This window comes from Chionomys nivalis, chromosome 11, assembly GCF_950005125.1.
Source record: "Chionomys nivalis chromosome 11, mChiNiv1.1, whole genome shotgun sequence".
In the NCBI taxonomy this organism is placed as follows: Eukaryota; Metazoa; Chordata; class Mammalia; order Rodentia; family Cricetidae; genus Chionomys; species Chionomys nivalis.
This window is the reverse complement of record NC_080096.1, coordinates 41,220,706-41,248,525: the sequence shown is the minus strand read 5'-3', so window position 1 is coordinate 41,248,525 and position 27,820 is coordinate 41,220,706. Positions and strand designations below refer to the sequence as shown.

General features: G+C 49.1%; 2 protein-coding genes across 3 annotated transcripts in view; one reads left to right on the top strand and one right to left on the bottom strand.

Annotated features, from left to right (window-relative positions):
* Usp24 (ubiquitin specific peptidase 24) overlaps positions 1-9,209 on the top strand; it is a 138,867-nt gene extending 129,658 nt beyond the window's left edge. For both annotated transcript variants that reach the window (XM_057785576.1, XM_057785575.1), the window contains 6 exons: positions 944-1,010; positions 2,172-2,250; positions 4,167-4,242; positions 5,636-5,722; positions 5,999-6,109; positions 6,655-9,209. In XM_057785576.1, the coding sequence (XP_057641559.1) occupies positions 944-1,010; positions 2,172-2,250; positions 4,167-4,242; positions 5,636-5,722; positions 5,999-6,109; positions 6,655-6,717 (483 nt within the window). In that variant the 3' untranslated portion in view covers positions 6,718-9,209. The remainder of the gene's footprint in view (positions 1-943; positions 1,011-2,171; positions 2,251-4,166; positions 4,243-5,635; positions 5,723-5,998; positions 6,110-6,654) is intronic.
* Positions 9,210-11,350: 2,141 nt separating this feature from the next.
* Positions 11,351-27,429, bottom strand: Pcsk9 (proprotein convertase subtilisin/kexin type 9). Its single transcript, XM_057785448.1, has 12 exons — positions 27,279-27,429; positions 24,128-24,319; positions 22,264-22,387; positions 20,325-20,458; positions 19,946-20,087; positions 17,573-17,769; positions 16,585-16,768; positions 15,595-15,768; positions 15,237-15,385; positions 14,534-14,711; positions 12,850-13,031; positions 11,351-11,545 (listed from the first exon to the last, which is right to left on the bottom strand). The coding sequence occupies exons 1-12, from the start codon at positions 27,360-27,362 to the stop codon at positions 11,351-11,353; spliced, it is 1,935 nt and encodes a 644-aa protein (XP_057641431.1). The 5' UTR covers positions 27,363-27,429.
* Between the last annotated feature and the right edge of the window lie 391 nt (positions 27,430-27,820).

Sequence of the window (27,820 nt, the reverse complement as noted above, 5' to 3'; positions counted from 1 at the left end):
CATATGCTTCCTTGGATGTGTATGTAGCCTCCAGTTTCCCTTCACTCCTGCTTCCTGAAACATGCCTTTTTGCTCATCACCACATCTCCCAGCCTCTGCTGTCAGTCATGGTGAGCCATGAAAATGCTTTAAGCAAAAAAAAGGAAATGACTCATTTGCATAGCAAGACACCTTTGGCTATTATTTTGAAGGAAGAACTAAAACAAGCAGGATTGGATATTGGGAGAACATCCAGGATCCTGGCAAAGAAAAGAGGCAGATGGTAGAAGGCCAAGAAGGAGCAGATCAGCTGGAAAGAGAGCTAATAAAATTTAATGATTTGAATGAGTTGATGAGAGAGACTAGTCCAGGGCCTCCTAGGAAAGATTGTATCCCTTTAAAAACCTAGTGCAGAGGTTTGAAATGGCTTAAAATATAAAAATATATCATTGAAAATACATGATGGGTGTCATCTACTTTTAAAAAAAAATTGTCTTTCTGATCTTTTTCTTCCTTTTGACCCCAGTCCTTCTTTATAGACTTTGGGAAATGCTGTAGAGCTATGTATCATTGAACTGGGCTCAGCAGACCCAAGCAGTGGGCTATAGTGCACAGGACTTAGTGCCAATAACTAAAGATATAGCAACATCCTGAAGCAAAAATGCATTTTTGCTAAATAAATTAAAAATGATCCTGTGTCCTTAGGATCACAAACCATCTGTCCTCAGCCCTCAGCATAAAGTTGTTAGAAACACATATATAGGAAATGAATAGCTCTTTAAAAATTTTATATTTTGGTTTTGAATTAGAGATGTGTTTGAGATGCATAGTGATATCATAACATCCCTTAGTGTTTGGGCTCTGCTGTAGAAACTAGCTTCTTGAGTAGAGCTGTGGGGAACACCAGTAACTTCTGCGCAGGCTGCTGCTCTCAGTTGCTAACTTTGTCTCCTTCCTCTGACAGGTCATTGAAGATCCCATACAAGTAGAGCGAATCAAATTTGTATTTGAGACAGAAAATGGATTACTAGGCAAGTATGCCAGCTAAGGAACAAGTGCCTTATTTATAAATTTATAAATAAGCTCTGTTCCAGCAGGCATGGCCCCTCTGCTCTCCCTGACTTAGATGACCTCTCCATTAGAAGTCTTCTTATTGTCACTGGACTCCTCATCCTGACCAGGAGACTGTCCTTCCACTCAGTATGGTAGAATCTAGGGTTTGTTCCCAAGTCGGAAGATTCAGGAATACCATAAAGTTTTCTAAGAGCTAAAGAGGTTTTTCTGGTGACAGAAATCTTTTCCTTCCCCAGCAGCCATGGAAAGAAAAACTAACACCTTAGACTTAAGTATTGTCAGATATATGAAGTATGATTGTCATTTGACCCACATGTCCATTGTCTACCATGTTGTATGTCTGGACTTTGTTTTGTAAAAATCTGAGTTAGCTTTAATACACTGCCTTAGAAATAGTTCAGTAAAATTGTCCTTCATCACAGATACTTTGAATTCTGTTGTATACCATCATGGCACACATAACATATCTGTCACTGATTATATCTAACATGGGGTTACATAAGATATGTCGCTATGGCTGGTATAGCTATTCTCCTTTGTATAAGTTCCCTGATCTTTACAACAATGACCCCACCTATAAAACATTTCTCAGAATATATCCCCATCCTCAAGCAGCACATGGCAGCATTAATAGGAACCTAAGAGCCACCATTTAAGGCAGAAAAGAGCTACAAGCTCAAAGGTTTCTAAGCCCCAGTTTGGGGTAGTGTACTGTAATCATAGCATCAGCCATACCAGGTCCTCTGGAACCTAAAAGCATAAACACATGACAAGTAAGAATAAGTATTTATTTTTAAATTGCTAAAAGAAAAAGTAGGAAACATTTATTACATAGAACTAATATAAATTTCCATTATCAAATGATAAATAGTTGTAACTGTTCTTATCTGGGTAGCCGTATGGGGGAGTTTTGAATACCATCCGGCTGAAGTTGTAGTTCTTCCAGTTCTACTACACACAGCTGTGTTCTTAACACAGTAAAACACTAGAATCTGCATGGTTCTGTTGAATAGGTAGTTGTCCCCTACCCACTTATCAAACTTATTTCCAGAACAAGAGCATCACTATTACTTGAGCCTCTCCGGGCCTTCCTGTTAAAGTGTCTTGTCTTCCTCTAGCCCTGATGCACCACAGCAACCATGTGGACAGCAGCCGTTGCTACCAGTGTGTCAAATTCCTCGTCACTCTTGCTCAGAAGTGAGTACAGACTTAGAGTGCAGAGGACATGGGTTTGACTGTGGTGTGGGAACTGCCTTGTTTTGGGGCCTGAGAGGATCTGACAGATTTGGGGTCATGCTTGCTTAGGAGCTTGCTTAGGAACTACGGGACCCTATTCAGATTGTCTCCCCAAAGGAAATGAAGTGGGAATGTTAGAAAAGTAATAGATGGTCCAGAATTTCAAAAAGGAGGAAAGGGACGATCCCCTGGCCTTATGTCAGAAGGGTAAGAATCGGGTGGGTTTGAAAACCTCGGGAACATTTGGTGAGCTTTCCCAAAGTTGCTTTCATCAACCAGCGGCTCCTTGAGCCCAAAGTCCCTAATTTAAACGTCTCTCAAGAGACAAAATCTTGTCACCTGAATCAGAGCACCTATAAACCTCGATTCTATGCCAGGTGTTCATGATCCTTAAAACAGCCTGGATTTGGGGAGATGCTGGATCACAGATGGTTTGAGTAGCATAGTCACCATCTTAGACCTAAACTTACACTTGGAGGTTGACCTCACAGCAAAGGTACTTTCTAACCATGACACGATAGACAGTACATGTTACCTTGACCTTGCTGAATATACACAGTCCATGCAGTTCAGTGATGGAGGCTCCTCTGTGTTGGGGAAGGAACGAACCAACTCCCACAAGTTGTTTTCAGGCCTATACATGTGTGCCATGGCACATACATAGTAAATAAATAATTATAAAAATTTTAAAGAAAACTTGTACTTTTCACCATCCATCTCTAGATCCCTTCATCTTCCAAAACTAAAACTCCGAACCCCCACTGAATACTGGCTCCCCATTTCCTTCTTCCCTGAGCCACTGGCAGTCATTCTAATTTCTACCTTCATGAATTCGGCCACTCTGGGTACCTCATAACTACCTTGCTTGACTTAGTGCAATATCTTCAAGGTTTGTCCGTGCTCTAGTTAGAACTTCCTTCCTTTTACTTCCTTTTAAAGACTGTTACTGTAGTCATGTGCCACATCCCATGTGTCATTCTTTAGTTGATGTTGGGAACTTACGGTGGTGCTAATCTAACCTGGTGTACTCCATAGTCAAACAAGGTCAGTGACTTTAGTAACTGTATTGTATATGCACTGAATCATCATTTTTTTGTGGGCATAGAAATATTCTTAGACTTATATCAGAATAAGACTTAGACTTGTATCAGAATAAGAATGAGAAGTTTATGGGGCTTAATCTGTTGTGCTTGAACTTCCTAAACAGAGAATTAGGGTAATTTGAAATAGTGTATTTTTCTAGAGGACATAATATTCTGGATACAAGTGTTATCCTACCACAACTGCAGGTCCCTTGATTAGACTTGATATCAGCATGTCAAAATGGTTGTTTCCAAGTAGTGCTGGGACCAATGGCATGTCCCTACCAGCAGCTACATGCTGTCAGTGTCCTCACATGTCCTGTCTGCACACACCAGCAGCAACGTCATCTTCAGGGCTGTCTTCAAAGAAGGACAGTGATAGAAGAAGCCAAGTAGAGTGGAGATGAGGAGAAGTGCTCCCAAGCATGCTTTAAAAGTATTCCCCCCAAAAATCTCATTCTCCCTTCTTCTAACACAAAATTAAAGTTTAGTTTGATTATATAAAAAGATTACTTATTAAATATACAGTTTATTAATAGTTGGGTGGGTTTGTTTAGTTTTCCAGCTCTGAACTTTAGCAGGGCTGTTGATAAGAGTTAGAGATAGTGAGATTAGGCACTGTATTTGCCTTTGCTGCCTTTTGGAGTTCAAACATATGATGGTCTTTACTGTCCAGTCATAAAGGGAAAATTTAGTTTTAGTAAAAGTGGCATTCATGTTTCAAGTACAAATGTAGCTGAACAAGAATATTTTCAAAGAAGTATTTTGACTTGTAATAATATGCTTGGTCACCAGGTGTCCTGCTGCTAAAGAATACTTCAAGGAGAATTCCCATCACTGGAGTTGGGCTGTGCAGTGGTTGCAGAAGAAGGTACTAGAATTCTGAGCTTTCCCAGCTCTATAGCATAGGCTCTAAAACGACACCTTACCTGGAAAAAGATTTTTTTTTCTTAAACTAACTCATAGAATGATCTCAAGATTCTTTGAGATGTCAAATATTTCTTAGATAAATTTTATTATTGTTTTTGTTATTGTTATTATTTTTATTGTGTGTATGGGTGCATGTACACACGCATACATGCACGCTAGTGCCTATGGAGGTCAGATATATCAGATCCCCTGGAGCTGGAGTTGTAGTCATTTGTAAGCTGCCTGACATGTTTGCTAGAAATCTAACTTGGGTCCTCCATGAGTGGAATACATGCTCTTAATCACAGAGTCATCTCTCTAGCCATTCAAACATTTCTTTAGTCAGTACATACGTGCATGTATTAAAGTTGTGTTTTAATATGGTTACACCCTCTCCCCCACATCTCACAGGACTTTGGGTTTTTTGTTGTTGTTGTTGTCAAGATTTTATTTTTATTTATGTGTATGTGTGTGAGTATATGTACATGCTTGTAAGTGCCCGTGGAGACCAAAAGAGGGTATCACATCCAAACTTTGGCGATGCTAGGATCCAAACTCAAGAGCAGCAGGTGCTCTTTACTACTGAGCCATCTCTCCAGCCCCAAAGGTTTATGATCTAAGACATGCCTCCAAGTGGATGATAGTACCGAGCCTATATATGCTATTTTTTTCTTTTAGATACATACAACTAGGATAAAATTTAGTTGGATATTAGGCATAGTAAGAGATTAATGATAATAATGATAAAATGGGGACAGAATATCCTAGAAAAATGATAACAGTGTACTGTAATCAAAGGATCTTATACTGTACTAATGCATCTCGTGGGGGTGGGAAATGGTGTGATGTATGTATGAAGAGATGGGTGGTATAAGAAGGCCACGTGACTGTTGTAATTCTCATATGTTACCAGTGGAGAGATCCTTGAGCCATTAGCATATAAAGGGTAGAAACATGGCTGAACAAGTGGCTATGTCTGGAGCGACAGTGAGACAGTACAGGCTTTCATCACAGTACTCACACTGGCACACAGTTTGACTTATTTTTGGAACTCTCCTTTTAATATGTTTGGACCGTGGTTGTTCACAAATAACAAAGTATGGGAAACACATCCATGCATAAGGGGGGTACTGCTTAACATCTGTCTTAACTCCAGAGATGAAAAGTTGGAGGCTGGTGCTCCGATTAAGAAGCACTATCTTCCTGTTGGAAACTGGGGGATAATCCCCCATGATAATTGAGGTGGTAGAAGTCTAAGTAGACTTGTACCTTTGGCTGCTAGACTCTGGTGTGTAAGGTAGGACTGTGTACTCATGGGGGCTTACTTGTCACCACTGCTTGGCCTTTTATCCCAGATGTCAGAGCATTATTGGACTCCACAGAGCAATGTCTCTAACGAAACCTCGACTGGAAAAACCTTTCAGCGAACCATCTCAGCTCAGGTGAGGGTGTCTGCTCTGGCGTGCTTTGAAACCCTTATGCCAGGTTCTTAAAAACCACAACTCAGGGAAGAGATACAGAAGCAGCCTTTGGGTTTTTGTATGAACATGAGCTGGGGTTCTCAAACCCAATGGGAATAGATCGCTTGTCTGAGAAAAGCGCTGCTGCAGGTTGTTGGGCAGGTCTCCCAGGACAACGGGTTGTGGGATGCTTTGGCAATGTGGGGAAAGTGCTGTCACTGGTTGCTACTTTATCTTCTGGTGTTTGAATCTCTACAGGACACATTAGCATACGCCACAGCTTTGTTGAATGAAAAAGAGCAATCAGGAAGCAGCAATGGCTCAGAGAGCAGCCCTGCCAACGAGAATGGAGAGAGACACTTACAACAGGTACAACAGGAGCCTGTCTTTGGCTGAAGGGACATTTGCTCCTAAGCATCCCAAAGATCAAGAAAGAAGAGACCCTGCTCCAGAGAGTGGGGATAAAGATAGACCAGCTCAGCCCTAGTTCAACTAGGTCAGTCCCCAGGCGTGAGATTACAGAACCCAATTGTAGACTCAGGAACGACCCAGCAGGGGTAGTGCCTGGCATGAAGTAAAGTGTCACTGGTGTCCAGTTCCCCCTGCCCTCTTTTCCCATTGCTCAGTCAGTCCAAATATAAGTCTGCCTGTGTGGGTGTAGAGAAGAAAGTGTAGCCTGAGGCCAGTCCAGGGGTTCTTTTAGTGACTGAGTAAGACCATACAAATGCACACGTTTTGCATAATCAGAAATTGCCAGAAGAGTAATAACATTGTGTTTTATTACCTTCTAATAAGCAGAACTAAATTGCTCAATGAGGATATACTTAAAATACAGACCACAAGTAAGGAAGTCAGTGTTGGAAACTCTTCCTAACTTTAATTGTAGGAACCTTAACTTTCTTTCTTTGCCTTAGGGTTCAGAATCTCCCATGATGATTGGTGAATTAAGAAGTGACCTTGATGATGTTGACCCTTAGAGCAGTGTGCCCAGATGGGAAGCTCAGCACCTTTTAGAAACCAGAATCTCATCCTTGGAGCCCTTACAAGAGCCTGGAGTTTGAGCTAGGAGTGTGATGGAGGACCATGTGTTCTGAAGGGAAGCCTTCTCTAGCCACTAGAAGGTTGAGAGCTGCTTGGCAGTGGGAGAATCCTGGCATGTGGACCAGCTGTCCCTGGATTATATGTGCACAGACACTTCAGGAAATAAAGCTGGTGGCAAACTTCTGATACATGAACATCAAGAGTGAGGATGGAGGGATAAAGCTACAGTTTTCTCTGTGTTGGGGGGCTGTTGGGGGAGGATCCTTTGGTTTTTATATTTTTAGGTATGTGAGGGAAATTTTTAATCTGCAGTAACATTGAATAGGAATATCTAATTTAGAATGATGTAAAGATATGTGGTAAAAGTCCTTTCATTGTAAAATAGTAATTGAATCTGGTTTACACAGACCTTTGTATTTAATATGTCTCCCTCTTTGTACAGAATCTCTGGTTTTGTCTAGTTAAGAGCCCTCAGCATAATCTTAGATCTTGATGACATGTTACTAGTATCAGAAATTGTGGCATTATTAAGCTCTTTAAGGTATTTTCTGATTCAAGATGGAAAAGAGCAATAATAAATTTAAAACAAAACAAAAAAGCTATGTTCTCTAGAAGTAAGGGTGCATTCTTTGACATCAATCACTGAAAAGTGATGGGTTGTTCCCAAAATAAAATTTTAAAACAACAAAATTAAAAGCACTTTATAATTTTATTGAGTTTGACTTCATAAAATTACCTTTTTAATGCTCGGAGACATATTGAATAAACTAGTCTTAAGTCATGTGATCTGCAATCATTTGTTTTTACTTAAACATGATTCCTGTGACCCTTGTATCGATTGTATATTGAGTTAAATACCTAAGCTGGGAGCTGCTGCTTTGTGAAATTAATCATAATTTTACTATAGAGAAAGAATCCAAGACTTTGTTTCTCCTTGACATGACCGATACTGAAAAGGCAAGATTTAAAACTTACTTTCTCTGAAATAACTAAAAAAATAATTAGATACCATCCATTTCATTGTGTTTACCAGCATGGTATCAGTCACTCATTCAAGCTGGGGTTACACAGCCATTTCCTGTGCTCTTTTCATTTTGTATTTTGAATTGCTCAGTTTCTTCCTTGTGTCACCTTTAGTTACATGTTCTGCCTTATTTTCCACTTGCCATGCACAGAACTAAAGGAGCCTCTGGAGGTGCCAGGCTGCCACTGTCAGCTAGATTTGCTAAGTCAGAGAGGCACAGCCAGCCCCTAAGTGCCTTTTTGGTTGCTTTTGCATTGTGGGGACACGTGGCAGGCAGGTGGCATTCCCTGCTGTGTGCTTCAGGGACCCTTCATTCATTGTTCACAGGCCAGTGCCAGCTTTGGTCACTCTCAAAGAAGGAAGGGCTAACATGGAAGAGCAGAGCTGTGTCCTCAGGGAAACAGGCAGGTGGCAGATTTGGTCAGGTTCTGGTGTTCTTACAGGTTTTGAATGTGAGGGTCTAAAATTGATTTGAATACCTGAACATCCATGTCCCACTGTTCCCTTCCGACTCACCATCTCTCCACACCCGTGCTTGCAGAAAGATTGTGTAAACATGTATTGAAATGCTGGCAATGGTACCAATGGGATATCGCTGCCGGCAACTGCACTCAGGAGCCCGAATTCAGGAGTGAAATTGCCACTTCTAGTCAGTCCCCTTATTTCCTATGGAAACGACGCCTTCTGCCCCTGCACCTGCTGTCCTCACATAAAGCTGCATCAGGATCGACGGCACTGTACACTTTGGTCCATCTTCTTCCCATGTTGCTGCATTGAGCATCTTTTCCACGTTACCAGTAACCACTTGATTTCCAACAGCTGCAGTCCACTAACGTATGAGGACTTTTTAAAATGTAGTACACAAAGTGACAATTATGGCAAGCTTGCCTTGGAAGAGTTGTCCTTTTTACTGCCAATTTTTGGATGAAGATGTTTTTATAATCTTTTACAGTGGTCCGCAATCAAGCAGGAATTGCACAATTGACTCAACGCTCTGTGTTCTCAAGAAGCTCTTGCAGTCCAGGCTGACCTCAGGACTGCTCTCCTGCTCCTAAGGCATCCTGGGACAGACAGATGAGCCTCCCACAGGAAACTTGCCTGTCGCTCCCCAGGTGGACACTCATGGTTGCCAGCAGCTAGTAGCCGCAAAACTCAGAGCTCGAGTCACCAGACTCACCTGGCTTGCCCCACCCTCCCTGCTAACACCCAGGCGTGTGCAGCATCTTTTGAGCTTGGAACAAGCAGACTGGAATTTTCCTCTGCTACCTCTTGTGTACAAAATCTTGTTTATAAAATTTCAAAAGGAAGTAGATAAACTAGGGAAGACTCTGGATTCAAAATTTGGTTCATGTGTGGTGGAGTTCTTAGCTTCTAAGAGTAGGAAATAAATTTTTCAAAAATGTAGAGTTGGGGTCTCACAGACATTTTTCTCTGAATGTCACACGGGCTGTGGGAGGGACACTGGGGAGCAGCGTAGGTGGCAGAGAGTGAGGGCCACGCTGCAAGGGGCTGTGTCCTCCCGGCCTTCGCTGATCTTTCTTTGCAAGATCTCTGTGCACCACTTGGACAGGGAAAGCAATCATGGGCTCAGGACCTGTAGCCTCAGCTTTCAGAAGGAGTCTCAAGCTAAGTTTCCTGCTCTGTCAGTCATTCCTGGTGGCCTACACTGTTCACATGGGTCCCATCCCCTTAGTACTACATCTTCCACTCCCTGCAGGCCAAGCCCTTCCTCCCAGTCCTTGGTGAATGCCTGCCAACCAGCTGTCCACGTGTGGCTCTCTGACCAACCAGCATATGGTCCTTTGCCATGTAGGGGACAGCAGAGATCTCAGCTGGGCTGAAAGCACAAGTACCAGTGGCTCTGGTGCCAAAACACCATTCTGACATTTGAGCCATTAGCATCCGTCAACTAGCAACTTTCCACACATGACATTAAAGTTCAGAAAACAATTGGGAGATTTTTGGCAGATCTCTTTGCTATATAGACTGTTTAGACGTAGACTTTGCTTAAGACAGTGATATCAAGAGATATCACTGGATGAGGGTGATATTTGCACATTACACACTAGGAAGAGCTCTGAGAGCATGCTTCACTTCAGATCAGGAGCAACCATGGTCTGCCTGAGAAACACCCACAGACTTGGGAGCGAATGAGTCCATATACTCTGCTGCGTCCTGTACCCTCACTGGGTAGAGATGGATGAGGTGTTGGGAACTGGGCGTGCTGGTGGGCAGGAGCCACAAGAATCTAGAATGCCCAAGGGAACCAGGTTCTCCAAAACAAAGTACCAGGACTCTGAGGAGTCAGGAGGCTACAGGAAGACAGTTACTGCGTTCCTAGAATGGTCACAAGGAGAGCGTTTCCATTACAGGCCTGTGCACCCCAGCACCCAGCAGATGGTTGTGCTTGGTAAGCAGGCAGTCTCTTAGACAGTCGGGTGCAGGTAGTCACATCAGCTGCTTTTATTCTGAAAACTCACCACATAATAAAAACTCTACAAAACCCGGAATAAATATCAAGTTACAAAAGCAATACGAGTAGGGAAAGCTTACTATAAAAAGGCAGAAGAAGCTGAGAGGATAGAGGTGGTCTTGTCATCTTGTGTGGCCTTGGCATAGTCATTCTCCTCACAGTCCAGTGAGTGGGGCTGTGGCAGCCATGGGAAGGGCCTGTGCCCTATGGAGCAGTCCAAGGACAAACTGCTGAAGCACAGACTGTCCTCTTGTCTCATTTGTTTCAGAAATAGGGTGCCCAGCCTGGTACTCCCAAGAGGCATAGCTTCAGGGCCAGCCACTCTGGATTTATGTCCTGACACCACTGGCTGTGTGACATCACCAGGCACTCCCCTCCCTGGTCCTGTCTTCTTCTTCCTTCACAAAGCAAGACTGCCAGTCTTTACTGTGCAGGGTAGTAGTGGGGATGGGGTGAGGTGGGGTAAGCACCGTGTGGCTCTCAAGTGCAAAGTCAGCTGGGAGCTTACAGCCTAAAGTTAGCCTAAGCAGGGCCAAAGCCTGGGGTACAGCAGATGATGACATCTGGAAGATGTCCATGGCCTCACAGCTGGATCCACTACTGGCTAGATTTCATCATCGCCCCTAGATGTGTGCAGAACTGATCCGAATTTAATCAGGGATCCCAAAATAGTATCTCCAATGTGAGCAGGCTTTAAGGGGTCTCAGCAACTTTCACACTCAATTCCCCAGTCCGGCACTTGGTCCCTGAACCTCCAAGGGTCTCCCTCATTACCTTCCCACAGGACAAATATACTCTGGAGGCCTGAGGATTGAATGCAACCTTTGCAGCAAGTGCCTACAGGCTCTGGTAACTGGAGCAGCTGGCCGGAGCCAACCACAACCTCTGATGGCAGAGTGCCAAGCACAGGCCCTACGATGAGGGAGGGGCTTCCCTGCACGTACACCAGGAAGGGGTATCCAGGGTGAGACACCAAGTTCTCCCAGGTAGATTCTCTCCACCGTGGCCAGCTACAAGAGAGCAGGCAGGTATATCTGCACCCAGCAGGAGGCACCATCCCTGCCTGAGACTGTCACTGGTGAGCCCAACTCCGGCAGCAGATGGCAGCAGCTACTGTGGCTTCCTCGCTGGTCCTGCCTGCTGGATCAGTGTCACGAATTTTTGCCACACACGTGTTGTCCACGGCATAGGCCCCCAGAGTGATGGATGCCCCAGGGAGAACATTACATCCAGTCAGGGTCCAGCCTGCCTCACAGGCCACGGTGACCTGCCAGAGTCCAAAGGAAGAAAGCTTGTGTCTGGGACTTGGGGGCTGTCAAAACTCCATAGCCTCTCAGACCCAGATAGGGCTACACCCAACAGAAACCAACACACACTCCTTCCAGGACAGACAGCTAACTTGGCCTCCTTCACGTCCTCAAAGTCAGCACCTCTGCAGCCTTCCATCCCATTTAATGCTAACACCAACTGTTGAGAGACTCAACAGAAACATCAAACCCATTCTTCCTCCTCACCCACACCCATCTCCAGACTTGCAGTCTCCCCGATCTCCCCCAGCCTAGGCTCTCATCTCCTAGGCTGGACCACTGCATGTTCCCTGCCACCTCTTCCCAGTGCAGCGACTGTGCCTGGTCAGCCCCCAGGTCAGAGCACACTCAGCCTTACATGGCTGCATCACGCAGCAATCCCTAAGGCCTGACTGGTGCTTTAGCCCCTCCCCTTCATCCTTCTTCCACACCTCTGAGTACCACTCTGCCCTACTGGCCTGGATGATCCTGTTACTCAAGACACTGCTATCATCCTTCTTGGCCTTGGCTGTTTCCTCTGCCAGAAACATTGTTCCTGATGAAGGCTCCATCCCATCCCATGGGTGCCTCAACCCCACCACTCCTCCTGCTCCATCCTACTCCATCTTATCCTCCTGATACTCTGTAACTTTGTTTACTGTCCTCACCCACCAGAATGGACACTCCTGGTGGGCTTAGCTGGAACCTCTACCTAGTCTAGGACCAGTAGGAAGCCAGCCACAGGGCACCTATGCTCACTGCTAGATAAAGTGAGAACTGAGATTCCCCTCAGCGCATCTTCCAGCCCCACTCCGCCCCGCTCCCCAGAGCCTCCTGTCTCAGGCTTCAAAAGGCCAGCTGTCAGGCCTCAGGGCCTCTTTCCAGGGCTCTTCCCTCCCTCAACCTTCACTTAGCTGTCCCTGAGTCACATCTGCATGGTTCTGTGTCCAGACTCTGCAGAATCCCTGCCCCAGCTGCCTCCCAGCAGCCTTAATAATGGCTGGGTCAGAAAACGCTCAGGCACTGTGTTTCTTTCCCACTTCCCATGGTCATGCATGCTTTCAAAGAGGAGCAGGGTGAGTAACGAGCCTTGCTTATCTGGACAAGAGCAGACTAGCCCTGCCTGCCATGCACAAACACACACATACTGTCCGTACCACAGTAAAAACTGCCTGGCTCACCCGCCACCTACCCTGACACACAATAGCACGGGGTACCAGCAACACAGGACAGGTGGCAGCCACCCCACGAGACCCAGGTACCCAGTCACCGCCAACCCCTTCACCTGTTCTGCAGGACCTGAGATCCCATGCTCCTTGATTTTGCACTCCAGGCCTGGGGCATGGCAACAGGAAGCGTGGACGCTGGCCTCCTGGTGGCCAACACACTGGCCAGGCCGATGTCTGGACCTCAGCACAGCCTGCCGCAGGACGCCGGTGTCTTCCACCTCCCAGTGGAAGCTGCAGCCTAGAACAGAGGGCATCCAGCTCAGACACTGGGATTTTGTGAACCTCCTGTCTTTCTGCCCCCAACCAAATGCTACTTCAGCGTAGAGTAGAAGAGACGTTGCTGGCTTGAGCGGCAGGATTCCTGGATTGTCACTTCTGCCACTGACCATCTGGGTGGCCTTGGCAGAGCCATTCAACGTCTTGGAGCCTTGCTTTCTTAAGAAAAGCATGGTCTTCCCACCCAGAGAAGAGGGCTGGGGGACAGGACAGGGCTCCTCAGCCTGAGGTGCTCAGAGCCTCTGAGTTCCTTCCCCAGCTTACCACCAAAAGTTAAGGCATGAATCCAGATCTGCCTGGGACACCTACAGACCCCCTCTAGTCTTGGAAGTAAGGGACACCACCAGCTACAAAATCATAGAGGTCACACTCAGCTATACCAAGCCTCAGTTTCCCTTTTGTAACATTGCAAGCAGAAGAGTCTAGGCAGTATGTGTGAAGTCCCCACATAGAACTAACTATGCATGGCAAAGACTTCATATTACAGAGTCCGGGACTGGAGGGCCCTGTATCCTGGCTACAGGACCTCAGTAGAGCCGCTCCTCCTGGAGGGGCAGCTTCCTTCACTGGGGAGTGCAGTTCTGCTAGGCTGCAGATAGAGAAGGTCAAAGGTCACTGCTCCAGACCTGCCCAGGGGCTTAGCTGTTGACACTCCCAAATCCAAGAGAGCCCAGTACAAGTGCGACCAACATGGCTAGGGAGCCTTGCCTAGTCCAGTCTGCAGTCACCCACTGGGCTCATCTGCCCCCTGCACATCCATTCTATGCCAAAGCTCAGCCCACCCCACCCTTCACTCTGGGACCTTCAGTGGCTTCCCCAGCCTGTAGTCCACGGGAATCTGTTCCTGAGCAAGCAATTCCCAGGGACCCCTTCATGTGCTCCACACATGTGGTCCAGACATGTGCTCTACACTCTCTATCCACACGGGATTGCTCAGCCTCCTGACCTGAGAGCCACCAACCCCTAATGGCACTCAACGTCTTCACCTGTGATTTCTACTACTGCCTGGGGATGTTTCTGGCTCCCTCGCCCAGAGGCAGGGCAGTGAGATGACAAGGACAGCTAATGTACCTTGTCCCAGCACCAGGCTAACAGGCTTGGCATACATCCTTGCACTTCGTGGTGAAGAAACAGAGCACAGGGTTGATAAAGGGCTTGATCCCACTGCCGAGTGCCAGAATTCAAAGTGAAGTTGCCCCCTTGGAGACAGGCCTTAGAGCCTTCCCTTGGGTGACATTAGGCCCCCTCAGCCTATGCGCCATCTTACCCAGCCATAATCACCCCTGAGGAGTCACTGCCTCCACCCCTCTCTTGCAGAAGGAAACCGAGGAGGAAGAGGATTGCACTACATGGAAGCAAAGCTTAATTAAGATGGGCCCTGGGTCTCGGGCTCTAAGGACCAGGCTCTGGAGTCAAGCACTTAAAAACACAGCCTCTTTCTTCCAGCTTGCACTGGACTCCTACCTGTGAGCACATGGTCCTTCCGGTGGCAGTGGGCATGGGTCTCCAGGCTAGCTCTGGCAGCAGGGGTAGTGTGGATGCTACAGTTGGCACGGGGAAGCAGGCAGCACCTAGCGACAGCGTAGACACCCTCACCCCCAAATGCATTGAGGGCCTTGCAGACCTGCTGGCCCCCTGTGGTCTGAGGGCCACAGAAAAACAAGAACCAGTAAGAAAGAATACAGGACTGGGACAAAGGTACAGGGACACCTAGTTGGGACCCTGGGAACCCTCAGCATTATCCTTATCCCCATGGCTATAGAGACAAGGAGCTTGCCAGGCCCCAGACTGTTCCATCTCCAGGTAGCTCCATCATAAAATTTCCAGACACCGAGACTCTGCTTCCAAGTGGAGACATCAGGCGGCTGACATACCAGCTCCAGCCCCAGCTAGGAAGTTGTCACAGGAGCTGTCCCTAGGACCAGGCATCTGCATACCCCTCACCCCAGCTCCACAGACCAGCACAGTGAAGCAGCTCTTAAAATGTAACATCCCCACAAGGCCCTGACTGCATGCCCAGTGGGTACTGCTCACCCTGGATGTGAATCTCTGACCACGCCTTTAAGCCTGAAGATGGGAACTAGAAGACTCAGGGACCAACCAGCTGCAGCTGCTGAGGACCGGGACTGGTGGGGGATAGACAGACACATGCACAGAGCCAAGGTACCTCTATCTGATCACCCCGTCGCCTCCCGCTCCTGGAGAAGCTGGAACAGCTCAGTAGCTCCTCTTCTGGGGCACAGTGGGTTGCAGCAGTTGCCGTCCGTGTGGGCCCCGAGTGTGCTGACCACACCGTCCTGCAGAGCAGCTGCCCGCCTGCAACAAATCCTAGGTGAGCAGGGTCTTGGGATGCTGATGGCAGGAAAGAAGGGCCTTCAAGCTCACTGTTTTCCCATGGGAATACCATCATGAAAATGTCATCAAGCCCTTTCAAAGTTTCTGCTGTTAAACTCTTGCTAAGGAAAGAAAACCCTCTTGTGAGGACCAGGAAGGGGACAGTGTGCTCTCCCTGCCACCCTGCTCACCTGTCCCATGAGTGCTGGGGGGCAATGTGGCCACCAGGTTGGGGGTCAGCACCCGCTGGTCCTCAGGGAACCAGGCCATGTTGATGACATCTTTGGTGGAGAAGTGGATCAACCTCTGACGCAGCTCAGCCAAGGTGAGCTCCGGCTCCAGGGTCAGCATCCTGGCTACGATGCCTGGGGGTGCAGAATGAGAGAAGGTGGCCTGACCCTCGTTCCCAGCCATAGGACTCCTGTCCAGGTGCACACGAAGGAACAAACACTTGCACACACACACACACACACACACACATGTTTCATGTACACATGCACACACATATAAAACCTACTCATCTGGGAATGTAAACAAATGCCTACAATCCCTCACTTGGTGAGAAGACATCCTCTCCTGCCTACGGGCCTCGACAACTGCAGGCGGTTGCTAGGGGAAGCCGTCCATCAAACCCTATATCAAACTTCCCTCCTCCAGGGAGGCCTCCTTGACATCCAGGTTGTATAGGTGCCTCCGTGGGGGCTCCGACAGCCCTGACTGCTTTCTCTTCCATTGGTTTGTTCAACCTGGTATACCCAGTGTTCTTCAGGACATTGTGATATTTTGATACTTAAATATCCCTCGCCCCCCCCCCCAAAAAAAAACAAAAAACATAAATGTTGAAGGCTTGGTCATCGGAGGAGAAGATGTGTCCTAATAGAAATAGGTCATTGGGGTGTTTCATAGTCAAAAGCCCTCTCTGCTTTCCAACCACATGAGGAGAGCAGTCTTGCTCTGCCGCACACTCCCCACCATGGTGTGCCCTAAAATAAAAGTGCCAAGCGGCCATGGGGTGAACCTTCTGAAGTCACAATCCAAAATAAACACCTCCTCATCAGACACACTGACAGAGAGCTGCTCACCACAGGCACCTTGGGCTCAGACCATCCCAAAGGGTCAGGGTTCGGATCCTGCTGCCTGCCAAAGGTCCATGGCTGCAGGATGGCGGGGTGGCGACTCACCAGCCACGTGAGCGGCAGCCTGTGACGTCCCACTCTGTGACGTGAAGCATGTGCTGCAGTCACTGGAAGCACCAATGATGTCCTTCCCGGGAGCAAAGAGGTCAACGCAGCGTCCAAAGTTGGTCCCCAGAGTCCCCAGGGTGACTGGCTGGTCCTGGACATTGGTGGCCCCAACTGTGATGACCTGGCAAGGTGAGGAGGTAGGTGGCAGAGAAAGATGAGGGCCACATTGGGGATAGGAAGATCTTGCCTCTGGACTAGCCAACTCAATCGTCCCCTTGTGTGCCCGTGAAATGCCATCCCCCGTGAGAAAGGCAGCTCCTCGGGGAGGAACACTGGCATTTCACCTTGGCCAGAGATTCCCACCATGTGCCAGACCACATTCCTGATTCCCTGTGGAGCCCATGTTGTAATGAAGAGACTGAGGAGGAACGGTTCTTCGGTCAGGCAGGCATGGTACTGTGTAGAAGCCTAAGACAGGCCAGGAGGAAGAGACATGCAGGGCCTTGGCAATGTTAAATCCAGCAGTCTGGTAATCCCTGGTGGTCAGGGAGGGCAGCCTGGGTTATAACAAGGCTTGAACTGAGACAGGTACCTCCCACTCCTACACTGCCAGCATTAACAGACCACTGCCCTGCAGGTGTCCCCCAGATGAAGATGGACCCACTGGACTGTCAGCTCCTCCAGGGAGGCCCCTCCCAGGATGCACCTGCCACAGTCCCAGACATGGATATGCTGATGGTCATTACATGCGGGCTTTGGGGCTGGCCGTAGCCTCCAGTCTCACCAGGGTCAGTTATGGGCGGAGAGCTGGACATGAGGAGGGAGGTTAAGGGACTGGACAGGACAGTTGGTTGGGATGGAGAAGGCACGAGTCCCACTAAGGTCCCACTTGGGAACTCTAACCACTTTCAGCCCTAGGAGCTCAGCCAACAGCAGGGGGCATCTGCCACCTTCCCTCGGTTCTGGGGGACAGCACTGCACCTACCTCTGGGGCGGAAGCTGGGGAGTAGAGGCAGGCATCATCCCGGAAGTTGCCAGCTGCAGCAACCAGCACGGCTCCAGTCCTTGCCAGGTGCTGGCAAGCGGTGTTGAGGATCCGGCTATACCCACCCGCCAGGGGCAGCAGCACCACCAATGGCCCTGAAGGCTGGGTTAGCTTGCTTTTCCAAATAAACTCCAGGCCTGCAAAAAAAGAAAGCCCAGGTCTCCTTCCGGAAAGGTGTGCTTTCCTCTTCCTGTTCCTTCCCTCAGAGGCACGGTGCGATGGATCACTTTGTGATAGTCCGGTGCCCTGATGCTTAACCAAACCTGACTGCTGCCTCGAAAGTAGTTTTACATAGGACTGACATTGAAATCATTTATTCACTTTCATTGAGTAAAGTGGATGACTTCCATTTTTGGTGGGCCTCACCCAATCTATTAAATGCCGGGAGAGAAAAAGACTGGTTCCCTAAAGGAAGAATTCTACCCTCTAGACTCGAGTTTAGACTCAAAACTAAAGGAGCCAAGTGTTCCCCAGAACGAGATGGTGAGACATTATTGCTGGAAACACCACACACTTTGGTTGCAGGAAGTGATGGTTATTCTTGGTTGTCAACTTGACTGCATCTTGTATTAACTAAAACCCCAAAATGGAGGGCACAGCTGTGAGGGAGTTTTGCTTAATTTGAGGTGGGAAAATCCACTTCAAATCCAGATCTTTGGGGTGGGAAAATCCACCTTTCATCTGGGCCACACCTCAGCTTCATGCAGAGAATCATGCAGCCAGAGTGGATGCAATAACTCCCTCATGCTAAGCCCACTCTGCCCTGTAATGAATTCACTAGGAGCTTTCTATACACTGGTGGGGGCCTAGAAGCAAGAAGCATTCTCCCATAAGAAGCCCTCCAGAGGCTTAGCCCAGCCTGAGTAAGGACTTCCGGGGAATGAACAGTCTTGTTCTACACAGTGGCCTTCAGGGTGGCAAGCCGGACTGGGATTAGTCAATAAGGGGGTGGGACAGGCCCAAGAGGTCACTGATGGGACAGAGGCTATTGATTTAAATGTGTGTCAATGACTGTGTGCTAAGTCCCACGCATGGGGTGGGAAAGATCACTTGATGCTCTTAAAGAGGACCAGGGTTTAGTTCCCAGCATCTACGTGGTAGCTCACAACCAACTATAGTTCCAGTTCCAGAAGATTTGACCCCTCTTGTGACCTCTATGGGCACCAGATATGTACCTGGTACACATACACACATGCAGGCAAAACATTCATGCTCATAAAAATAGATAAATGGGGGCTGGAGAGATGGCTCAGCAGTTAAAAGCACTGACTGTTCTTCCAGAGGTCCTGAGTTCAATTCCCAGCAACCACATGGTGGCTCATAACCATCTGTAATGAGGTCTGGTGCCCTCTTCTGGCCTGCAGGTACACATGCAGGAAGAGCACTGTATATATAATAAATAAATAAATAAATCTTAAAAAATATATAAATGAATTGATGGATGGAAGGATGGATGTATAGATAGATAGATAGATAGATAGATAGATAGATAGATAGATAGATAGATGATGATATGGATGGCTAGATAGATAGATAGATGATAGATAGATAATAGATAGATAGATAGATAGATAGATAGATAGATAGATAGATAGACAACTGAAAGCCCAGGCAGGGTTCATAGGCCAAGCTGCCTGGGCCGGCTAAGGACCAGCATCTGACTAGGTTGGTTGTAGTCAAATCATTAGTTAGCCTCTCCTTCCCCAGAGGCTGGCAGGCTTCAATTATGGGCCCTAGCCAAATCACTCTCCCTGGCTGTGATTACTGGCCATTTAACAAGCATCTCATGCCAGGTTCAGGATTATATGCCAAGCCATGTACTCACATGCCCAGCACAGTGAGAGGCAATAAGCCAAGTGCTCCCTCCTTCCCTTTCCTCTACCTACATCTGCTGGAGTGGACTAGTGGAGTGGCCTGCAGAAGTCTGGAGAGATCTGCTGCAGTTCCCCTGCCGAGTAAGTACCCTGGCTTTGGTGGCAAGCAAGGGGATGGGGAAAGACGACTTCTACCATCTTCTATCACCAGGGCTTTGCAAGTCTAATGCCGCATCATAAAAAAAAAAAAAAAAGGCACTGTAAAGCCCTGATGGGGAAGAGTGGAGAACAGTGGAAGAGCACTCACCCAGAGACCCACCTGGAACGAGCCCTGCCCCTCCCACACCTCCATTTCCCCCCTGCATTCTTCATCTCTGGGACCATGCCGACTCTATCACCCTAAACTGTAGCACAGACGGCCTGACTATGAGACCTTGGTTCCTGCTCAGCTTTGGCTATCCTCTTACCGAGGACAGAACCCAGAGAGCCACTCACTCACCTATGAGGGTGCTGCTGACCGTGCCCTTCCCTTGACAGTTGAGCACACGCAGACTGCGCAGGCTGGTGCCCTTGGCCACACCGGCATCCCGGCCGCTGACCACACCTGCCAGGTGGGTGCCATGGCCGTCACACTTGCTGGCCTGCTCAATCGACACAGGGATTATGTGAGAGGACTCCCCTCACCCCATGTTATACCAGCAGATGTCTCAATAGACTGACATCCCACCCCATAGATGGCAGGGAAAGTCAGGCAGAGCTGACAGGATGCTCGGGGCGGGGTGTGTGTGTGTGTATGTGTGTATGTGTGTGTGTGTGTGTGTAGCCTCTGTTCACCTCTGCCCAACCTCGGAGACAAAGTGGGAATCTGAGACGCTCACCTGTCTGTGGAAGCGTGTCCCATCCTCCTCAGGCACACTGTTGAAGTCAGTGATGGTGACCCTGCCCTCAATTTCCCGATGGTCACTCTGGATGCTGGTATCTAAGAGATACACCTCTACCTGGCCACTTCCATCTTCCCATGGCAGCATTCGCGGAAGGGGAGAGAATAGTTGTAGGGTTAAGGTTGTTGCTATGTCCTGAGCTGTCTGCCACCCTACATATCAGACAGCTCACAGAGTGTCCCCATGCTCTTTGCAAGCTACATGCTACTGAATCTATTTCCCCGCAAGGAGTGAGGCACAGAGAGAGCAGGGAGGGAGTTGCCCAAAGCCTGTAGCTGGCAATCGACAGATTCAGGGGTGAACTAAGCGATCCAGTCCATGTGAGACAACAATAGGAACATTTAAAGCATGATATCATAGTATAAAATAAACCAGTCTCCCAAGCATAAGCCTCTTGCAGCTCGCTGAGACAGGGGCTGAAAAGATAGCAACAGGGCTGCCTGACATCCTGATTGGCACATTCCCAGAGAGGAAACTGAGGCTCTCAAGTCCACACATTCACCAGCCCAAGGCTTGCTCTTCCTCCAATCAGGGCAGATGGGAACTCAGCACAGGATGCTCACTGTGAACCTGGCACCTGCACCTTCCATCCCCGAGAGGGCGAGAGTCTCCGAGAAGCAGGCACAAGGCAGGAGGTAAGCACTGCGTGAGACAAGGGGTGGGGCGGGGGGATGCTTGTGCAGGCTTGGTGTGGGGAGGCTGTGGAGGATAGCACATACCTGTTTCCTATGGAAGGAGAGAGAGCTAGGAGGATGGGGAGGGAAGGAGTAGCCCAAGGTGACAGCCACTCTCAAAAGTTCTCATCCTGGGGAACTAGAGAGACGGTTCAATGACTGAGAGCACTTGTTACTCTTGGACAGGAACTAGATTCTCTTCCCAGCACCCACATAGAGGCCAACGACCATCTGTAACCCCAACTCCAGAAGACCCAATGCCCGCTTCTAGCCTCTGCGGAGACTGTGTGCACATGGTGCATAGACATACGTTTAGAAAATACACTTACACACCGGAAATAAAGATGAAGGTATCTTTAAAAAAATTCTCATCCTGGAGCTGGGGATACAGTTAAGTCCTAGAGTACCTCCCTAGCAGGCCTCAGGCCAACTTCAGTCATAGTAGGTATGGTAATGGAGCAGGGCAAGGTGTCCTAGAGGAGAGCTCTGTGGCCACCCAGGGGGCACTCTGGCTGGCTGGATGCAGCCTAAGCTCAGACACTCCCAGCTAGCTACAAGGCTTCACCGATCTCACATAATCCATACTCCATCTATTTACGCAATAGACTAACCTTCCTTACATACTAGAAACTCCACAGGGGACAGACACTTCACACTCCGCAGAACCTGCTCCTTTCCCAAAGCAGGTACCCGCCAGCTTTTCTGACTCCGCATCACTCACAATCCTACCAGACCCCGGTCACCTTCCTCTATCTCTGAAAACGAAACACACTAGGAGGAGAAGACCGAGTGACTGATGCAGAGAGTCTCCAGCCGTCGGATGGTACTGGAGGGAGGGGCCAGGGTGAACTGGGAGACTAGATATCCAGATGGAAGCAGCTGCAGTGGGCTGTGTCTGTCCTACTGAGAGGTCTGTCCCAGGCTATAGGGCTGGGTATCCCACAGACAGCAAGTCAGTCAGGCTTAGCCTCTTCCCTGAGAGAAGTGAAGCGTGAGGGGCCTGTGCAGATGGGGGGTGGGGGGGATGAAGCCGACGGGAACGAGAAGATGGAGGGAGAGTCATTTAAGGGAAGACCCTAGCACTCTGCATGGAGCAATGCAGAAAGGACAGAAGAGGTCAGTGCAGACTCTGGAGTCCTAGCAAGTGGGGTAGGGGGTCAGAGCAAAGCAAATGAAGGCGGGAGGCTTACTGGGGACCTTACTGGAGGAGCTGTATTCCTCTGTCTGGTGCCCTGCTGGCATAATCCGATCCAGGTTCCAAGGGATGCTCTGGGCAAAGACGTAGGAGTCTTCCTCAATGTACTCCACGTGGGGCAGCTGCAAGGCCTATGGAAGCCAGAGAGCCATATCACTTAGCTTCAAAAGCCCCCCAGCTAACTGCAGCCCACATCATCCCCGACCTGAGGCTACTGTCCGTGTCTCTAACCAGCATGTACCCACATTCTCCCAAAGTCTCCCTCCTGGGGCCCAGAAGCCAGACAGACCACAGGTTAAGTGTCCTCATTCCTCTCTGCCTAGGGAACTCCAGAGGCAGAGCTGGGGAAACCATGAATTCAACGCCAGCTTGAACTATAAAGAATGACACTGTCTCAACCTATCTCTGTGTGTGTGTGTGTGTGTATGTATGTGTGTGTGTATATATATATATGTGTGTGTGTATATATGTGTGTGTATATATATGTGTGTGTATGCATGTATTTTTTAAAAGCCACGTTTTCCACTAGTCCTTAAATGATGGCTACCGTCACCACAGCTGGCTTACAGTTAGTCCTGGGAGACAGAGACCTCTGCTCTAAGTTAAACCGAGCTGGCCGTGTCACTTTTTGAGGTGCCAAGGCTCAACTTCCCAGGCAAATTCTGTGGCCTCCTGGACAGAGCTGGATGCCCTGATCAGCAGGCACCTGACTGCCACCCGGCACTTCAGGTCTCTTATGTATTCCCACTGTGCTGAGCGCACAGCACCAGCTAACTCTGATGCTCTGACATCAATAGGTCGGTCTCCACCTTTGCTGTAAGCTGGAGGGAAAGGCTCGAGGCTGTGTCACCTTCCTCTGCCACGACAGAAGATGCTTGTTGAAGTGCACAGGAGACAGACAGAAGGCACTGACTTGATGTCCCCCTGCACTGTGGCCTTGTCCATGCCCCATCGATGCCCCACAGTCATTTAGTCACAAGATGTTAAGTCGCTTTAAACCTGGGGGGCAGCAGTGACCTGGGGCCAGGAGATTGGATGCATGCACTGTGCACACTGGAGGCGTGGGCAAGGCCCGGAGCCCTGGTACCTAAGTGTGTGAAGGAGGCTGAAAGCACCCAGTGGGGGAGGGACTGGTGTGCAGCTGAGAACCTGGAGTGCCATGTTGCGGAGAAGAGCAGGGAGGGCGGGCCATTGCCTGCAGTCCTTTCACCTCCTTCAGTAAAGAAAGGTACAGCACTCGGAAGAGTGATGGAGAAGAGCCACCCTGTCCCAGAAGAGAAGAATCTGAAACCTTTGGCACTTTACAAGAGCCGGGGAGCTGGTAGAATGCACCTTTAATCTCAGCACTCGGGAAGCAGAGGCAGGCGGATCTTTGTGAGTTAGAGGCCAGCCTGGTCTACAGAACAAGCTCCAGGACAGCCAAAGCTATGCATAGAAACTTTGTCTTGGAAAAAAAAAATACAACAAATCGACAAAAAGAGCCTATGTCCCAGGTCTTGTCCCCAGAAGTTCTCACAGGCAGTGAAAAAAACAAACAAGGATAGAGGCAGTCATGCCGAGCTCTGACGCTAGCTGTCTTCAGTCATGCCGAGCTCTGACGCTAGCTGTCTTCAGTCATGCCAAGCTCTGACGCTAGCTGTCTTCAGTCATGCCGAGCTCTGACGCTAGCTGTCTTGTGGTCCTTTCTGATCTCCGATGAATGTAGACACAGCGTTGGGACGCAGTCAAGGTTAGAAGGCAGTTACTCGGGGAACCAGGAACCACCAGTTGTGACCCAGAAAGAGTTCATAGGTACTCACTAAGGTCAGTCTAGACATGGAAACGGGAGCCCACCCCTCCTGGGAAGTCCCATGCCCAAGAGGGTAGCTCACCAGGCCCAACAGGTCACTGCTCATCTTCACCAGGAAGCCAGGGAAGAGGTCATAGAAGATGTGGAGAACCTTGATGACGTAGCCCCGGCGGGCAGCCCGGGTCTGCAGGCGATGGGTGGTTTGTTCAATCTGCAGCCGTTCTGTCTTCTCTGTTAGCACCACCACATAGGTGCCTGGCAGCCTCCAGGCCTCCTGGTCCCCAGGGAGGAAGAGAAGCAGAGGACATGAGAGTTCCAGTGGACCCACGGTGACCTGGTGTAGCATGCACAGAACAGACCTTCCCATATTATCTGTGTGTTCCTATAGACCTTCATTTAGTTCCCTGGCGGCAATGTTTCCGCCTGCCCAAGGAATGCCTCAGGAAAGATCTTAGCAATGCTGCTTAGTGCATTTGGCCATGAGACTTTCAGTCTCTGGAGCACGTCTGGTGAGAGTAATAATTAATGTGTATATTTTCCATGGTTTCTCTGTCCCTGCTCTGGACTCTGAACTATCCAAATACGCACTCTGCAGAACACTGATGAAAGGCTCTCGCACAGCCTTGAGTCTCCCGTTTCTGTTGAATCTTGAGTGGTGCTAATCCCTGGCAGATTGAAACATGTGGCATCCAAACAGGGAATCTAATGAGAGGTATATGGTTCTAGCAAGCACACAAGGAGCCCACTCCAGGGCACCAGGGTAATCATGGGTCAAACCAAACGCAAAAGAGGTGACCATATATGCTTATTGTACATGATGCTAAGCACCGTGTGTGTGTGGGGGGGAGTTACAAAAAAGTGGATTTCTTTGAATGCTAGAATATATAAACACATACTGTTCCTGGCTGCCTCCATAGTGTACACTGCACATAAAACAATAGAAAGATGCTTTGTGTTATTTTGAACAAACTCATGGGCAGGGAGAGATGAACCCATTAAATGCCTGGCCCCTTTTAATCTAAGTAATCCAGCCTTTGCAAACTGCTTCTGTCTTACCAGTGCAAGGAGAAGCCACTAGACAGATAGCCCCTTCAGGCAGAAGCGGGAACTATGTAGACAAGCCTGGCCTGCAGCCCTCAGCTCCACCTCACTGCCAATCTCCTGGTTTCTTCTGCTTCAGAAGACAAAGCCATCTCTGCTAGCCCTCCCTCTGCTTCCCTACAAGCTGTGCTTTCGCATTGTCCCGGGAGATCCAGTTAGCTCAAATGGAAGGATCCAGGGGCATCTCTAACCTTGCCTTTGTAGCCCCGGTGCATTTCCAGCCCCTCAAGCGAAGAGTCAATGCTTTTCCTCAGAATGGAATATGTGCGAATATTCCCTTACCTATAGGACACTTTAGGGTTTTAAGTGTATCGTGTCCTCATCTGAAGCTACATCTCCATATACTCTGGAACTGTTGAGAGGGATAGCTGAAGTGGATCACCTTGTACCCCATGACTGGGAGACGTAGGCCAGGACTTGTTTAAAACCTGCTAACCCCCTTCAGTTCAGGACTTGGTGGCATAAAAAGACTGTTTGTCGAACAGCATAAAACCAAAACGCTAATTCTTCTTTAGTGATTACCACTTTAGAAAGGCAGTCACGGGCAATGAGGAGGCAGCTCAAGGGTCCGTGCAGCAAACGTCTGCACAGCCCCATTCAGTGATGGGACAAGTTGGAGATTATCAACAACCTTGAGTCAGACCAGGTCCGATGGACCATCAGGTAAACCATAAAGGGATCTCACGCCTCAGAAGACAGACTGGGGGCTGCAGACATGTGAACCTCATGTCTCCTCTGCCTCCCCCGGCTCTGTGCCTTCATCCATGCCACTTCCTCTCCAGAAGGACACTTTCACACCACCTTCATTCATTCGCTCAGCTCCTGGTTATACTCAAAGCACAATGCAGAATGCCCTCTGCCCAGTGAAAAGCTGCACAGTTGGGGTGGGGTGGGGGGCCCTCTGCAATGGAAGAAGAGCTTTCCTGGAAGCCAGGGGTGCACCAAAGATTGAATGAAAATCCCTAGCTGAAACGATTTTCATTCTAAATTTTCTGCCTACAAAACATCCACTGAATAAATGAATGAGTGACCTTTTGGACATTCCTGAACCCCTCGGATTCACATTCACTTCCGGTCACTCACCTCTCCAAACAGGGTACTTGGCATTTCCTGTGATGGTTGCTTTGGGGACAGGATCATGCTATATAGCTCAGGCTGGCCTTGAATTTATAATCCTTCTCCTTCAGCTTCCTGAGAGCCAAGATTATAAGCAAGCCTGGCCCTAAAATGCCCTCTATTACCCTGGCCCATGACTCCATGTTCCTCTAGGTATAGGGTTCAGGGAACATTGTAAGGAGTGTTTTGAGTTAAGAACCTGACATCCGCCCACCAGCACACTGGCTGGGGCCAGCTAGCTCTAGGAAGCCCATTCTGCCTTCTGCCCCAGTAGATGTGGCCAGGTGGTCGCACTGCCGCCAGCTGTAATCCCACAAGTGATCTCTTCCCTGGTTACATCCGGAGATCTTCTATGTAGTCACCTAAGGGACCGTCACTTCCCTTTTCAGGAAAGTTCAAGACAAAGTAACTGGACCCCCAGAGTCAGGTGAGTGACTCCAGCCTCCAAGTCCAAGTCCATTTCCAGGCAGCAAACCTGAGTGGAACCCTGGGAAGATTAACTTGGAAAAAATGGCTCCACCCTGATCAGGCAGGAGCTTCCTGTGGCCCAGGGTCAGGGACAGATATGCCCAGGAAGTTGACCCCACCCACTCATTCACTCACCCACTGGTGCCCCAAGTCACTCAGTTGTGATACCCTTTCCCTAGTACAAGGCCCACAAAGCCCCCAACAGACACCCAGGATGAATGTTGCCACTTAGTTGAGAAAGATGTGGCACCAGAGTTCTCAGCCTCCCCCTGGTCCCCAGCCTCCTCACTTCGAAGGACGCCCTCTCTGCGTGACCGCACCAGTAGCTCCCTCTCCGTCTTACACCTTAAAAACTAAGCATTTAGCACATGGCCTCTCCTATCCCACCCTACCACTGCCACAAGGTGCAGCCGCGCGCTGGGTCTTGTCTCCCGTACCCCGGGGCTACACTTAGAGACCACCAGAAGACTGTATGCGCAGAGAAGACCTTCGGAGAACGCCACCCCAAGTCCAAAGCCACACCGTTGCCTGGCATCCCTCGCCCACACCTTAGAGCACCGGCGAAAGGTGGCAGTGGCCACATGCGGGACCTCATCCGCAAGGTCATCCTCCTGGGACGGGAGGGCTAGCATCAGCTCTTCGTAGTCTGCGTCGTCGTCCTGGGCACGGGCGCCCACGGGTCGCAGTAGCAGCAGCAGCAGCAGCAGTGGCGACAGCGGCCACCGGGTGCCCATTGCGGAGAGGAGAGGTTCACACGGTGTTGGGAAGGAGGTGGACGCGCGGGACTCGGAGCACCGGGCTCAGGGGCTGCGGGCTGTGATGTCTCTGAGGCGCCAAGCCCCAACTCAGCCCTCCAATCTCAGACTGCAGTCCGTGAGTCCACGTGGGGGCGAAAGCCTTCCAGGGTGTGGGTGCTGGATGCCTCGGGGCTGGGAGATCACGCCACCCCAAACCCCATCGGAAGATCCTCTCTGATTAAACATTAACGGGCCCCGGGTACTAAAGGATCGGATTTCGGCCTCGCCCTCCCCATACAGCGTCAAATGACGCTCAGAGAGAGGAGGAAACCCCAAATCCTAATTGGACTGTA

Bases quoted from the DNA above. Each gene is read 5' to 3' on its own strand.
- Pcsk9 (XM_057785448.1), bottom strand. From the start codon at position 27,362: ATGCTAGCCCTCCCGTCCCAGGAGGATGACCTTGCGGATGAGGTCCCG. The intron at 17,770-19,945 runs GTGAGTGAGTGG...CTTTTTTTGCAG, and splicing joins GGTCAGCAGCACCCTCATAG to GCCTGGAGTTTATTTGGAAA. The intron at 11,546-12,849 runs GTGAAGGGGTTG...GGACTCTGGCAG, and splicing joins TCTCAGGTCCTGCAGAACAG to GTCACCGTGGCCTGTGAGGC.